This window comes from Pieris napi, chromosome 16 (genome assembly GCF_905475465.1).
Source record: "Pieris napi chromosome 16, ilPieNapi1.2, whole genome shotgun sequence".
Lineage (NCBI taxonomy): Eukaryota > Metazoa > Arthropoda > Insecta > Lepidoptera > Pieridae > Pieris > Pieris napi.
This window is the reverse complement of record NC_062249.1, coordinates 3868033-3881908: the sequence shown is the minus strand read 5'-3', so window position 1 is coordinate 3881908 and position 13876 is coordinate 3868033. Positions and strand designations below refer to the sequence as shown.

General features: G+C 35.0%; 2 protein-coding genes across 5 annotated transcripts in view; one reads left to right on the top strand and one right to left on the bottom strand.

Annotated features, from left to right (window-relative positions):
• Window positions 1–8096, top strand: part of LOC125057137 (glycogen-binding subunit 76A) — a 53054-nt gene extending 44958 nt beyond the window's left edge. For all 4 annotated transcript variants that reach the window (XM_047660621.1, XM_047660620.1, XM_047660619.1 and 1 more), the window contains exon 2: window positions 5506–8096. In XM_047660621.1, coding sequence (XP_047516577.1) covers window positions 5512–7095 — 1584 coding nt within the window. In that variant the 5' untranslated portion in view covers window positions 5506–5511 and the 3' untranslated portion in view covers window positions 7096–8096. The remainder of the gene's footprint in view (window positions 1–5505) is intronic.
• A 2439-nt stretch (window positions 8097–10535) lies between these two features.
• LOC125057141 (heparan sulfate 2-O-sulfotransferase pipe) overlaps window positions 10536–13876 on the bottom strand; it is a 78448-nt gene continuing 75107 nt past the window's right edge. The window contains exons 8-10 of the mRNA XM_047660624.1: window positions 13202–13326; window positions 12099–12253; window positions 10536–11007 (exon numbers count right to left, since the gene is read on the bottom strand). Coding sequence (XP_047516580.1) covers window positions 10787–11007; window positions 12099–12253; window positions 13202–13326 — 501 coding nt within the window. The 3' untranslated portion in view covers window positions 10536–10786. The remainder of the gene's footprint in view (window positions 11008–12098; window positions 12254–13201; window positions 13327–13876) is intronic.

The window sequence follows — 13876 nt, the reverse complement described above, 5'->3', positions numbered from 1 at the left end:
TTTTCATACATTATCATTTTCATTTCCGTTGGAAACTCGGTAAACTCGCTACTCATATGTGACTCTTTCAACTCGCTCTCTCCGCTTCGCTCGTCTCCGCTTTGGTGGAAGCACGTGTATGAAAATCATCGTTACGAGTATAGCGGAGTCCGTAAGGGGTAATTTGTAGGAATATTAACGAAATAAAAGAAAAAATAAATAAATAATTAAGATCGCTGAAAGTTGTTTTAGTAACCTATGCTAAAACGACTCGTCGAAAGGTCTCCTTGCAGTTATTGTAAGTCCGACACAATCTGTAAACAGGATATTAAACAATGAGCAAAGGTTTATACTTTGTTTTGGATAATAAAACACATGTAAGTACTTTTCACACAAAGTTTAGTTTCATAGGCGCTTGCGTTTTATAGTGGCGTAACAATAGGGTGGCAGGGCTGGCAAAATTCCACGGGCCCCCGACCCAAGACGGTCTCTGCCCAAGAGATATTATGTTCTATGGATGAATTTAAAGTCTCCAATACGCATTGGGCTAGCGTGGGGACTACAGACAATTCCCTCTCGCCTAAGAGAGGAGGCCTATGGCCATTAGTGGGACATAAACAACATGTATTTGTGTACGCTGAAAATCTCGAAGTTTATTAGAATTAAACCGAGAACAACGTGACGATTTTTACTGATAAGGGCCCATCAAAAGAATTTGCCACGGGCCCCAGATGGTATAGTTACGCCACTGACAGTTTGCTGCTTTTACATTTGATTAAATTGTGCCTAAAAAAATTCTCATAAAATAATTAATTAAATTTGTGAATGGCCTTATTGTACAGTTCTAGAAGCTAGTTCAATGAACTCAATAAAGTTATATCTCCTCATAGCTATAAAATGATATCGGTGACAATAGTAATCCTGTTAGGATAAGATAAATGTTAGTGTATTAGAGCATTGATGTTATATAAAACTAGACTAACAGAAAGTGTACCTAATTAATTATAATGTTTTTCATAACAACTAAAATTAATAATAAAAATGAGATGGTCCTGACAAATACAAATCAAATCGAATCAAAATCATTTATTCATATCAATAACACAATGTACACTTATGAACGTCAAATTTAATTACGTGGAATAAGTGATACATACATGTATCCTATACATATTACATTTACTGCCTGTTCTCAAATCTAGGGCGAAGAACGGAAGACAATAACTGGCAATAAACTCTCCGCCATTCTTTTTAATCGCCAAGTTTTTTGTTTTACACAATATTTGTAAGTAACCATTACACCATGTTCCACATGACATCTTAAGTAATTAATAATAATAAAATAAATTAAAAACAAAGAATTGGTATCTATCTGCAGGAGGCATGGTGAAATAGGAGCACGCACTTACATTCTCCTGGGAACAACACGCAGCTCATGGTTTTTACTTTTTACAGTCAACTAAAAATATTGTAACAATTATTCATTCCAATTTTAAATTTAAATATGTTCTTTTGTTTTTGTTTTATATAAACAAATTTTCGCGCGGCAACTGCGTTGACAGCTGGGGCGGGACATTTATAATTTTAAATGAAATTAACCTAATATTTATTTTCATTATCATTTACTAATTCACAATAGCTTTAACATGCCAATATATATAAGAAATAATGAGACATTTTAAAACGAAGAAATTTCAGACAATTTTTGTTAACTGGATGAAACGAATCTATGTCATCTTTTCAATTTAAGCTTATTGGTTATCCCGGCCATGTTCTTCATATCTCAGTGACATCATATGTGCATTATTATATAAATTGGGTGCATTGGACGCCTAGCAATCAGGGCTGCTATATTTTTGTGATTCCGTCTCAATAATGGCAATTCGAAATTACTTTTATAAATTTAATCAGATTAAGATAAATGTCCGTCCGTTATGTTTGTAAATGTTTCATTTTTAAATACGTAACTAACAAACTAAGTAACTTGTTAATAGTTGACAGCCCTAACCACCTAATTAAATAATGGTTTGTGGTGTTATTTCCAAAAAGCGATCAATCATAATTTGCAGCAAAAATTATCCTTAATTTATAACTCCTAATTTTCGCCTGTTTTACAACGAGTATGTAGCTATAAGAAAAACTTTTCCGTAAAGTATATAGTGTTTTAACTTTTATTTACTATAAAGCCTAATCCTAAAATTCGAAAAAAAAATATAAATACTTGATACTACCTTCATACAAGTAACGTCATAATTTGCTTTTGGCTTATAAAATAATACATCACAAATTTGACACACATATACATCAATATACATATTAGTGTTCTAATTATATTAGAACACGAGCACGCCAGCATGGAAAAAATTAAATAAGCAACCACAAAATAAAAAAAAAACAAAAAATTAATAATACCTAAAAAACAATAAAAACTAAAACTAAATATAAACTTAAACCTAATTAACAGCATAATAAACAAACTTACCGTGCGTTCGTTAACCAGGGTTTTACCTAACTACTCACATAAATACTTCAAACGTTCAATTCATATACGATTTGGTTGAACTCTGATATTGTTTAATAATATCAGTAGTGGAACTAAAATAGATTGAGGTAGGTCAGTGTTTGAATGAACCGGAAACCAACGTATAGATACCAAATTACATACATAATTGTTTTATAACTCGATCACAGTTCATTAATCATCGGTCAATGACTCAACCTGTAAATTGTAAGAGTTTGTGGCAATAAACACATTTCTCTCCAGTCTTTTCTAACAATAATGTATTGTGTATATAAGGCAGAGACTGGGTATAGGGGTTCCAAGCAAGAATTTGAGGCGGGAGTCAAAGCTTTTGGATGTACCGCGCGCACAGTCCAACTTGTGGTTTACATGTAATAAATAGGGTTTCTATTTAGGTAGACCTAATTGTTTGTACTCTGGCTGAGTTCACAAGAGCTGATTGTGTTATTTTAGTTTTTAAACTTTTGTAAGGCTATATTACCTGTAGATTTATCGGTGTAGGTATTATTGTTGTGTAGTTCTATCGTATTAGTATTAACTGTAAATATATAATATTTATTATATTAAGGGCAATTGAAGGGACATCATGGAACATTACAATCAGACCTAACTTAAGACTTATAAGTAATTTAAGTCTAACCTAACTTTCTAATAAGGTAACACAAGAATGTGTCCAATAATACTACTTACATCTCTACATGTGAACACCGAAAGCCGAAGAAAAAATTACGTAATTTAAATTACCAAGCAACGGTTTTTTCACTGCACAGACAATCCTTTTTTCATATCAACGAAATCAATATCACTTGTTTAATTTATGCACTGTTCTCTCTCTATCACCGCAGCTATCTGTCAACAGACGAATGCATTGCTAATTATGGTTTATGACTACGATTATGAAGTACAACAAGACTTGTATCAATTTGCCACAGAATAAACTTAATAAAAGTGCGTGCGTACAAAGTACACAGTATGTCAGAAGTGAAACTTCTTTGTAAATTAATTATTACTAAGGTAAAAGCCCCAATAGATGATCATGTTCCAGTATATGATCACTTCACATTGTTTACACACTGTATACATGCTAATGATAATATAAATAAATAAAAAATCTGCGTTTACTGCACAAGACGTTATGCGACAGAATTGCCATCTAAAGTTCTAATATATGACTATTTTCACGATCTACCTTACTCTCTCTCTCAATCTTTCTCACTATAGCTCTCTCCCACCTCTCGCTCCATGGAACTGTTCGTGATGCTACGTTCGCCCTTTCTCACTCTCTCTCAATCACCCTATCCCTTTTTTTGACAAAAACGCTGCACATCTTCATGACGCTAATAGTCTTATTATTGCGTTTCATCCGTAAAAATTTTACCCTAATGCGCCTAAAGGAGTTTCACTTTCTAAACTTTAATATGTACTAATATATTAATATCGGCTGTAAGATTTATACATCATAAGACCTCGATGTTATTTCAGTAGCGCAGCCTACCGTCAGTGACGTCCTACGTTACGACTTTATTTTGGCACTAGACATCATTCACGTGACTTCGATTTATTATCTGATACATTAAAGCTATGCGGGATTACAATTGTATTTTACAATTGCTAAGGCCATAGTAATTATTCAATTCCAGTCTTATTTTAAATAATCAAAATATTATACAAAAATAAGACAGAACCTAAATGGTATGATAATAATACGCCGGACCATTATCTAAACTGGAGTCCGAAGCATATCTTAAATAAAATATTAAAAAATATATTACTGTTACTAACGTAAATATAAAAAGCGTCGATTTTTTCAACTTTAGTTGGAATCCAAAGTTATGTTACAAAGGTAAAAATAAAAAATGTTTCCATAAGTGCAATGTAAATTTAACTAATAACATTTTCTTAATGGTTACATTATAGCTCACCTGATGTTAAGTGATACCGCCGCCCATGGACACTCACATTGCCAGAAGGCTCGCAAGTGCGTTGCCGGCCTTTTAAGAATTGGTACGCTCTTACCTATGGAAGCTATTGGGTTAATACATACTCTAGTAAGACGTGACCCGAAATGACGAGAACAAATAAAAAATTATTTAATTTAAATATTTAAAGTGAGATCTAAATTTACATTTACTACTAGTTCCCGAATCAGGGCGTAGAGCAGGCGCGAAAAAATGGCAAAAAAACTCTCCGCCTCTCTTTTAATCCCCAAGTTTTTGGTTTACACGAAAACTGTAAGAAACAGCATTACGCCATGCATGTTAGAACTTAACATAAGTAAGTTTAATATTATTCCAAACTGTTAATATATTTATAGAGTATAAAATGGCTAATGAATAATTACCGCGATAGATATCTTGTTGGCGCTTGCGTCGCCTTGTGAGGTACAAAAACTTGATATCAATGACTTTATAATGTCGTTACTATAAGATTTTCTCCTTAGCTTTAACTTTCCCTTCAACGAGAGGTCATTATGATGAATTTAATTATGTGGATTTGCGGGTAAAATTGTTTTCTTGACACCATATTTGACCTACCATTGACAAACAAGGTCAAGTTCATCTTAAGGCGTCAATAAAATACGCGTTGCTTACAACGAAATTTATGAAACATTATCTACCGTCTCACATCAAAACTTCAAGGTGACCTTAAATTGAATAAATTTACAAATACCTATCAATGACGTTTCACATTACCAGACAAACTTACGCGTTTACTGATAAATTTTACAATTGTTATCACCTCCATATTTTTTATTTCTATCTCTGTGATGCGTGCTGATCATAGCGAACCATTTTAATTTATCTTATCGAGGTCGTTCACTCTTGACATTCAACTTTTGTGTCATGATAGTCACGATCGAATAATCACACGATTGTATAATATGCAGACGTGCAGTTTGCATTTTGCCCTGCACTTTATCTAATAAACAAGGAGTTTGTTATTATTAGACATCTCGTCACTATATATTTTGCAACGTTATCTAATTAGAGATTTGTTTATTTCAGACGCAGATGAATGGTGATCACGCCAGCTCTCAGTGCGGTCTGACGTCGCTGCTGCCCATGTCTTGTCGTGGTCGGGCCGCAGCGTTCGCGCGAGACTTACAATCCAGACTCCGGAACCTCGGTCCTCCTCAAGATGTGGAATGCGAGAATTCCTGGCTCAACAGAGAGAATGGCGTACACCGGCCGTCCACGTCGTCACAGCGGGACCTAGATACCTTCTACGATTTTGAGCTCGAATGTGAAAGCCCGTCCAGCCCCGTCGAAGAGTACTCAGCACCTTTTACGGAACGATTACCTGAAGACTCAGAGCTCCCTTTCTACGATATCGACTCCGAAGAACTTAAAGAACAGAAAAAGTTTGTACTGAAGCACCCTGATAATGGAAAGAATGGATTTAAATTCACAACAGCTTTCTTCACAGAATCTCCTATTAAAGTGCAACCAGCCCCAAAAGAAAATGGACACGTTGACAAACCATTGTTTTCGGCAATTACATTTGAAGGGTGTGCCAGGCAAAATAGTTTTGATGAAGTAGACTGTGTAGTGCCAACATTGTGTAACTTGGAAAACGACAGGATACTTGCGCATATTAGTTCCACGATCGACAGTGATTCTGAGTTTGAGTCTGCAAAGAGCGAGCCTTCAGATGCAATCGAAGATTATACTGATTTGGATAAACGTTCAGATGATAACAGCGAAGCTCTAGAAAATATCTCTCTCGACGCTGAACTACCTGAAGAAGAGGAAACAAAGGTTGAGCAGGAATCAGTCAATTGTGAATCTAAGGTGGAGAATGGTAATCATGAGACCAACCAAATTTTAGAAACAGACTGTTTATCAGCAAATGAAAACGAACAACAATCAAATGAAGAATCTAAACTCGAGGAGGAAGGTGAAGATGATAGGCCACAGAGAGTGAGACGATGCTCGTCTTTGAAAACTGGAAAAACTCCACCGGGGACGCCAGGCAGGAAAAAAATTGTGCGATTTGCAGACGTACTGGGGCTCGATTTAGCTGATGTGAAAACATTTATGGATGAGATTCCTGTAATTCCTAAGTCTGCTTATGATGATCTGACCGAGTGTGATGTCCAAAACTCCCCTCCTGCTCGCTCCACTCCAAGATTTGGTGCTCTGACGCTAGTTCCTCTTTTCCGACTTCCCAAAGATTTAACAGACAAGCTCGAAAAACAAAATATATGTCTTGAAAGTGCAAGAGTCTCGGATGGCGTTCACATTACGATTTGTGGGTCCGTGCGAGTAAGGAATTTAGACTTTCACAAGACAGTTCATGTACGATACACTATGAATCGATGGAAAACTTATACAGATTTACAAGCAATTTACGTGCAAGGCTCGTGTGATGGCTATTCTGATCGTTTTCAGTTTGTACTCTATGCTCCCTGTATATCGTCAGGACAAAGACTGGAAGTTGCTGTAAGATTTCAGTGCAAAGGTCAACAGTTTTGGGATAACAACTGCGGAGCAAACTACTGTTTCGACTGCTTGGCTCTGGGGGCAATGTTGACTGCAGCGTCGCCTCCTGGCGCCCTTCACCCTACCGTAGACTGGCATCCTTCTTTCTACTGATGCGCTTATAACGGAATTTGCGAATAAGAGCGTAAATGCGTCGACGGCGTCGTGAGAGAAGCGATGTACCTGTCCTGGCTCGACTGAGAGTGCGCAGGCGGCTCGCAGGGACGCCCGTTGCTAGTCACATTCCTGTGCCTACTTCCACTGCAAACAGTTCCTACGTGAGAGAACTTGGCGTCCTACGTTATCGAGGCTTCAGATGTAAAGCAATATTGTGATATTCTATAGACTAGGTGTAGATTATATTGAAACGAGTGTTTCACTCGTACGGAGTGCCATTTGCAATAATTACTGATTTTGAAGATTTTTCTCATATTAATTTTGATAGATTTACGTCCGCGGGACAATAAAACGCAATTATAAGTAAACCCTATAGAAGAGTAGAGAAAGCTCGCGAGCTGCCCTCACGTTATGTAATGATGTTTGTATATAGGCTGAAAGATGATGTAAGATTATATTGATTCTTTAATAATGTTTTAATGATACTATTAGCCTTAAAAATAATTAGTGTCAGCGAAGCCTCACACAAATAGACTTTCACGTTAATTCTTAGATATTTTAAAGTAGACGAGACGAACAAATGTCTCGATGTCTAGACGTTTTATATTATTGTTGTAATAAAATGTTATATATCAATACAGATCAATTAAATACTGTTTTCTATTTTTATATAAACAAATATATCAAAATCTCCATGACAATTTATGTATTAATTATATGGACTTATTAAGAATTGTATTTGTTTATTAAAATTGAGATTCTATTTATCGAGAGACTATTAGGAATTATGAAATTAAATTATTATTATTTTTAAGAAATTATCGATATTTATATAACTGTTTTCTTTCTTGTACCTGAATTCTATGTGGCCATTAATTTTTACGGTTTGGAATAAAATTAATTTGCCGTTGTACTGATTAATAATTATAATGATTGTAATAAAATTATTGACAATTGTTTCATCGATAAACAATCCTAATAAACGAATTTGCATAATACTTGTTGTTTTAATTATATCCATGAATAAAGGTGTTTTTAAATTTTATAAAATTATTTATTCCAATAGCGATACAACCGTGGCCCTTGACCTCAGATTTCTGTTTTCATGATTTTTTTTATCGGCTAGTATGTTAACTGCCTTCTGTGCACATCGATTTTAGGGGATTTTATGGTAATTTCCCAGATAAGATACATCATTCAAAAGTAAACTGAATTGGTGTTCTGCTGGGATTCAAACCCACGACCTCAGACTTGAGAGTCGTGCCCTAATCACTGCTAAAACTTCTCAAATTCCAATTTTTACTTGTTTTTCACGTTTAACAACCAAATAGTTATGAACTGTAATTACTTCAATATCACTGTTTGGTGAAAGTTCGATGTCAGAGTGATTATTCCAGTTATTTTAATTTGGTTATATGAGAGATCTGCTTCGGTAGGAAGCCAAAAGCGACTTCTGTCGGCCCTATAGGCTTGAGACTATAATAATAATTATTTTTGTAACAATAGGCATATCCTAAAGGGATTTGGCTTTTACAAAAAACAATTTCTCCAAATATCTTTATTATTACAACATTTTTGTAGTCTTAGGACTAATAAACGTTATCACAATTAATCGAAGGGACAAGAAATAAATATAAAATAAAGTAAAATTAATAGTTACCTTAATTAAAATATTACTATGTACAAGTTTAAAGTATTCCGAACGAATAATATTTACACATACACTTAAAGCGAAACGTCGATTATAACAATCCAATACATAGGAATTAATTGACTAACATTATTAAATCAAAACAGGAGCCAGTCTTGAACGAATATTTTACGTAAAAATAAAATAACCAATTAATTTAAACGTTTGCTAATGTATTGGGAAACACAAATTGAAATAATTTATGAGTAAACTAAAGTTATTTCTTATCAATCAATTAAAAAATATACGTATAAAAAAAGTTACATAAAGAAATGTATCTAATTGTAGCTACGTATTTGCTTCCAAGATATCGCAGGCGCTAAAATTGTGTTCATAATTGAATTTGACATTTGACCTTATCCCTCACAATTTTGAGTATTAAGAAAAAAAAATATTATTAAAATTTAAATAGTTGCAATAAGTATAGATTGGAAATAAACGGGATTTATTATTATCTACAGCGAGCTAGATACATTTGTCAATCTAATTCATTTTTTTTTATATGCAACTTCCGTAACACAATATTTGCACATAATAGCAATGATCTTCAATTGTTTGATGATTAATTACATTCCATTGTTTCAAGCTGTATTGTGAAAAATTTTCAGTCTCAGATTTCTGTAACTGTTTTACGATCATTTGTCAATCTATTAGGCAAGTAGGCGATCAGCCTCTTGTCCTGACACACTCACTCACGATGTTTAATGTTAAATACGCACATAGAAAGAAAGTCCATTGGTGCACAGCTGGGCATCGAACCTACGACCTCAGGGATGACAGTCGCTAGCTGAAGCCACTAGGCCAACACTGCTGAATTTATTGTTATTTTTTTTAATGGAATTTCGCTGTTGGTCTTAAGGGCCTTTACAGCTCAGCGAGCATAGTACGGTCGGAATGGGCGTTTTCCCGCGACTATCATAAGGGAATTTCCTGCGAGACTCGGACCTCGGCTTGGGCCGTCGCGGGGTGGTCAATGGCCTGATAGGCTGAATGGAACCTCACTGGAGTGAGCGAAGTACGAAGTAAAGGAACACGCCTTCCTAATCTGATATGTCAGGGCCTCATACGGGCCTTTTTGTCGGGAAGGGGTAATAAATGATGCTTATACGCCAACTTCATCCATTGGGCTATGGTGAACTCCAGGTCGTGGTGGATATTATGTTATTACACTGATATATGTTACTTGGACTTGTAGCTGCATTCTTTAATTGTTGATATATAGGTTCGAGAGCAGTGTTGGCCTAGTGGCTTCAGCGTGCGACTCTCATACCTGAGGTCGTAGGTTCGATCCCCGGCTGTGCACCAATGGACTTTCTTTCTATGTGCGCATTAAGCATTTGCTCGAACAGTGAAGGAAAACATCGTGAGGAAACCGACACGTCTTAGACTCAAAAAGTCGACGTCGTGTGTCAGGCACTGGAGGCTGATCACCTACTTGCCTATTAAAATGAAAAATGATCATGAAACAGATTCAGATATCTGAGGCCAAGACCTAAAGAAGTTGTAGCGCCACTGATTTATTTTATATGTAGGTTCACTGTTTCTTAATAATTAATAATTCGTTTAGATATTTTAATCTATCATTACTAGCCTATTACCTATATTTACAATAAATACATTTAGGGTCTGTTTTACAATGTATGGATAAAGTACCAAATAGCTATGCAACACATAAATTATTTGGAAGATAAATTGTGCTATTTGACATTAATCGGACTCATAACTTATGATGGACTTAATGTGACGAATAGCGCTATCTGACAGTGAAACGCAACAATAGTGTTTATCCTACCAATAAGTAATAAATAGCTAATTTAGAACTTATGTAGAACTTATTCGTACATTGTGAAACAAACCCTTATAAACATTGGGTTATATATAGATAAAAGTAGTATACGTAAGTATATAGATAAAAACAGTTTACAGATAAAATATTACACGAAGTACTAAATTTTAATCGTAACGACTCCGAATATTGTTTCTATAACTGCGATATATTTATAATCTATCATACGTAAGTCTCCTCCTATCACTTGGTGTTGAGGGCAGAGTAATGGCGGGATCCCGTAGAGCCTTCAGCTGCATGTGAAGCCTTTGCTTACAGAACTCATAGAATTCGATCTCCCGCGTGAAGTTCGCGCGGACGATGTTCTTCACTTCTTCGGAAACGGGCGGTTTGAATGCATTTCGGTTGATCCGGTTGAATGTGTTTAGCTCCTCTGAAAAATATAGGATGCATAAAGTTAAAACTATTGCCATAATAAAAAATATAAAAAAATGTGTGCGTGTAGGTGTACACACGTAAGAAGTGAAACTTCTTTATGACCTTATTTTTCGAAAAATGATCTACTATATGCAACTTTACAGAAATTGGTTAAATAAAGTTAAATTAGATAAAGTTTAACAAAAGGCTTTTATTATCATAGACATGAATACAAATACAATTATTTCATTTTGACTTATTACTGTACTACTATGTAGTACTAAGATTATTACAGAATTTCATTAATTGTAATAGAATTATTAGTATTACTATCATTGTTATCGTTCTTATATATTATTATTACTACTGGCTTCGAATCTCTTCGGATCAACCGTGGTAGGGACTAGAAAAAGATGGCGCGTAACCGAAAAATGTGACAAATGTGTGCAATTTTTTTTCCAACGCCGATAAAGAAGTTTGACTTCAAAAAGCAACATGGCGCGTAACCTGCTACAAAATTTCTCCCATACGTCGATAAAGAAGTTTCACTTCAAAAGATGGCGCGTAACGAAAAAATGTTACACTAAATTTTTTTCCAATCCCGATAAAGAAGTTTCACTTCAAAATATAGGATTCGAAATTCGAAAGTGTTTTTTTTGGAGTTATTGCGGCCTGGTGCGACCTTTAAGCCAGTTTAATGTTTGTGTACCTCAACCAAAAATAATAGATAAGAGTTTTAACCTAACAATAGTTAAGTTACTATATACTATATTTATTATATTATACTATATTTTAGTTATATATTATACTATATTTTAGTTAATAATTAGTAGCGTAAACAAAATATTAACAATAATAATCGCACACTTAAAACCAAGAGGAGCCCTTTAGTTTTTTCCACACTCATAAATTGTAATATAACATTTTTCGGACCCCACTGTGAAAAAAAAATTACTCTACCGAAAAGTGAGTCTGTATTACAAGTTTTGGCGCATTTCATAGGGATTCTGAAAAGGTATACATGGCTATGAGTGGCTCTTATAACTATATATTATAATAAAGTTTACAATTTTACATTACGACATATAACTTATAGCTTTAACTTACCCCAATACATCCTTAAGGCTCCTCTGAAGAATCGAGGCACGTATCGCTCAAAGGCCAGCAGAGTCGAGTTCATATCTTCCAGAACTCCCACCACCGCGTACTGCTGCTCTACCACGCGTTTCGCACGTTGTAATGCTTCTGCTGTGTTGAAAGGCCTAAAAAACATAGGAACAACTATATAGTTACAACTCTCCTCTGATTTATATACATTTAAAAATAAACTTGTGAATGCATATGAAATTTAAAAAAAGTGCGTGCGTACAAAGTACACATGTCAGAAGTGAAACTTCTTTGGCAAACTAATTTTTAAGTCTTGTTCATATTTATCCAAATCTAAAACTTTAGATAATTCGCCCTTCTCAATCGGTCTCAATCGCTCTCTCCCTTTTCATCGACAAAAACGCTGCACATCTTCGTGACGGTTCCGTAAAAATTTACCCACATTTAAACAAATGGTAAATTACCATTTGTTTAAATACGTGCGAAGTTTCTTTCAACTCATTTTGATAGAACAAAAAATAATAAACAAACCAGTGGTCAGATTTCTGAATCTGTTTCATGATCATCTGTCAATCTAATAGGCAAGTAAGTGATCAGCCTCCTGTGCCTGACACACGCCGTCGACTTTTTGGGTCTATGGCAAGCCGGTTTAATGACGATGTTTTCCTTCACCGTTCGAGCGAATGTTAAATGCGCATAGACAGAAAGTCCATTGGTGCAAAGCCGGGGATCGAACCTACGACCTCAAGGATGTAAGTCGCACGCGAAATGCACTAGCGAAACACTGCTCTCTATAGCAGATAGATTTCAGGTAATAAAAAAACGTTACTATAGCGCTTCACAAAACGTTATAGAATTATGGGCCTTATGCTAAATCGTATCTTAAGTCCGAATCTCGTCTTGGGCGCTGTCATACATACTTCAGACTTCAACAATAGTTTGACAGCTCTTGGAACAAGATTTAAGTTTGATTGAAAGTCTAGTATACGGACCTAAGTTCTCTATTGTCATTTGATACTTACTATAATCTTATATTCAAGCATTATGACTGAACGTGGTAATTTCGTTAACTAACTTTATTATAAAGCTTTTAGCAGACTTACGTGCACTGAGGTTCATGTCCGCAGAAGAACAGGGTTTGTCTTCGGTGATCTCCGATGCCTTCATGAGTCTCTCCTTCTATATATCTACACTCCCGGTCGCCACTCAGTACGCACGTTTCGAAGTCCTGAAAATCAATTAAATTACAGTAAACGAAGATACTATTTTTTAGGAATATTTAAATTATTGTGTCATTTTTTATGGCTTTTCAAGTGTATTGAAAAGTATATCAATTAAAAGCAACGTTCTATTAGTCTTGCTTTTACGATCATTGCAGGACTTTAGAATTGTTAAACAATAAATGCTATGTTTATACATTAATTTTTGACGTGATAACGTCTTTAAAATCGTTTTAGTCGGGTGACATGTTCAGAAACTTGTGTCACACCAAAACCTCACGAGCGCGATCGCAGGTATAACGAGAGAGAGACGGACCGATCTCCCGTCTCATCTCAAGCGCTGCCAGTCATTCCGTGAATGTATGAAGAAAAATGTATATCATAGTCGAATAAGTAAACTTGTCATTTTACACCCGAAATTTATCATCAAAAGTGTGAATAAAACGATAGATGTAATTTAAAATTTGAAAAAATTGTTATCTTCATTAATTCCTTACTTCCCAAAAACTTATATCACCAATAAGACGTTATCACGTAAACATCTCGATCGTAAACCTA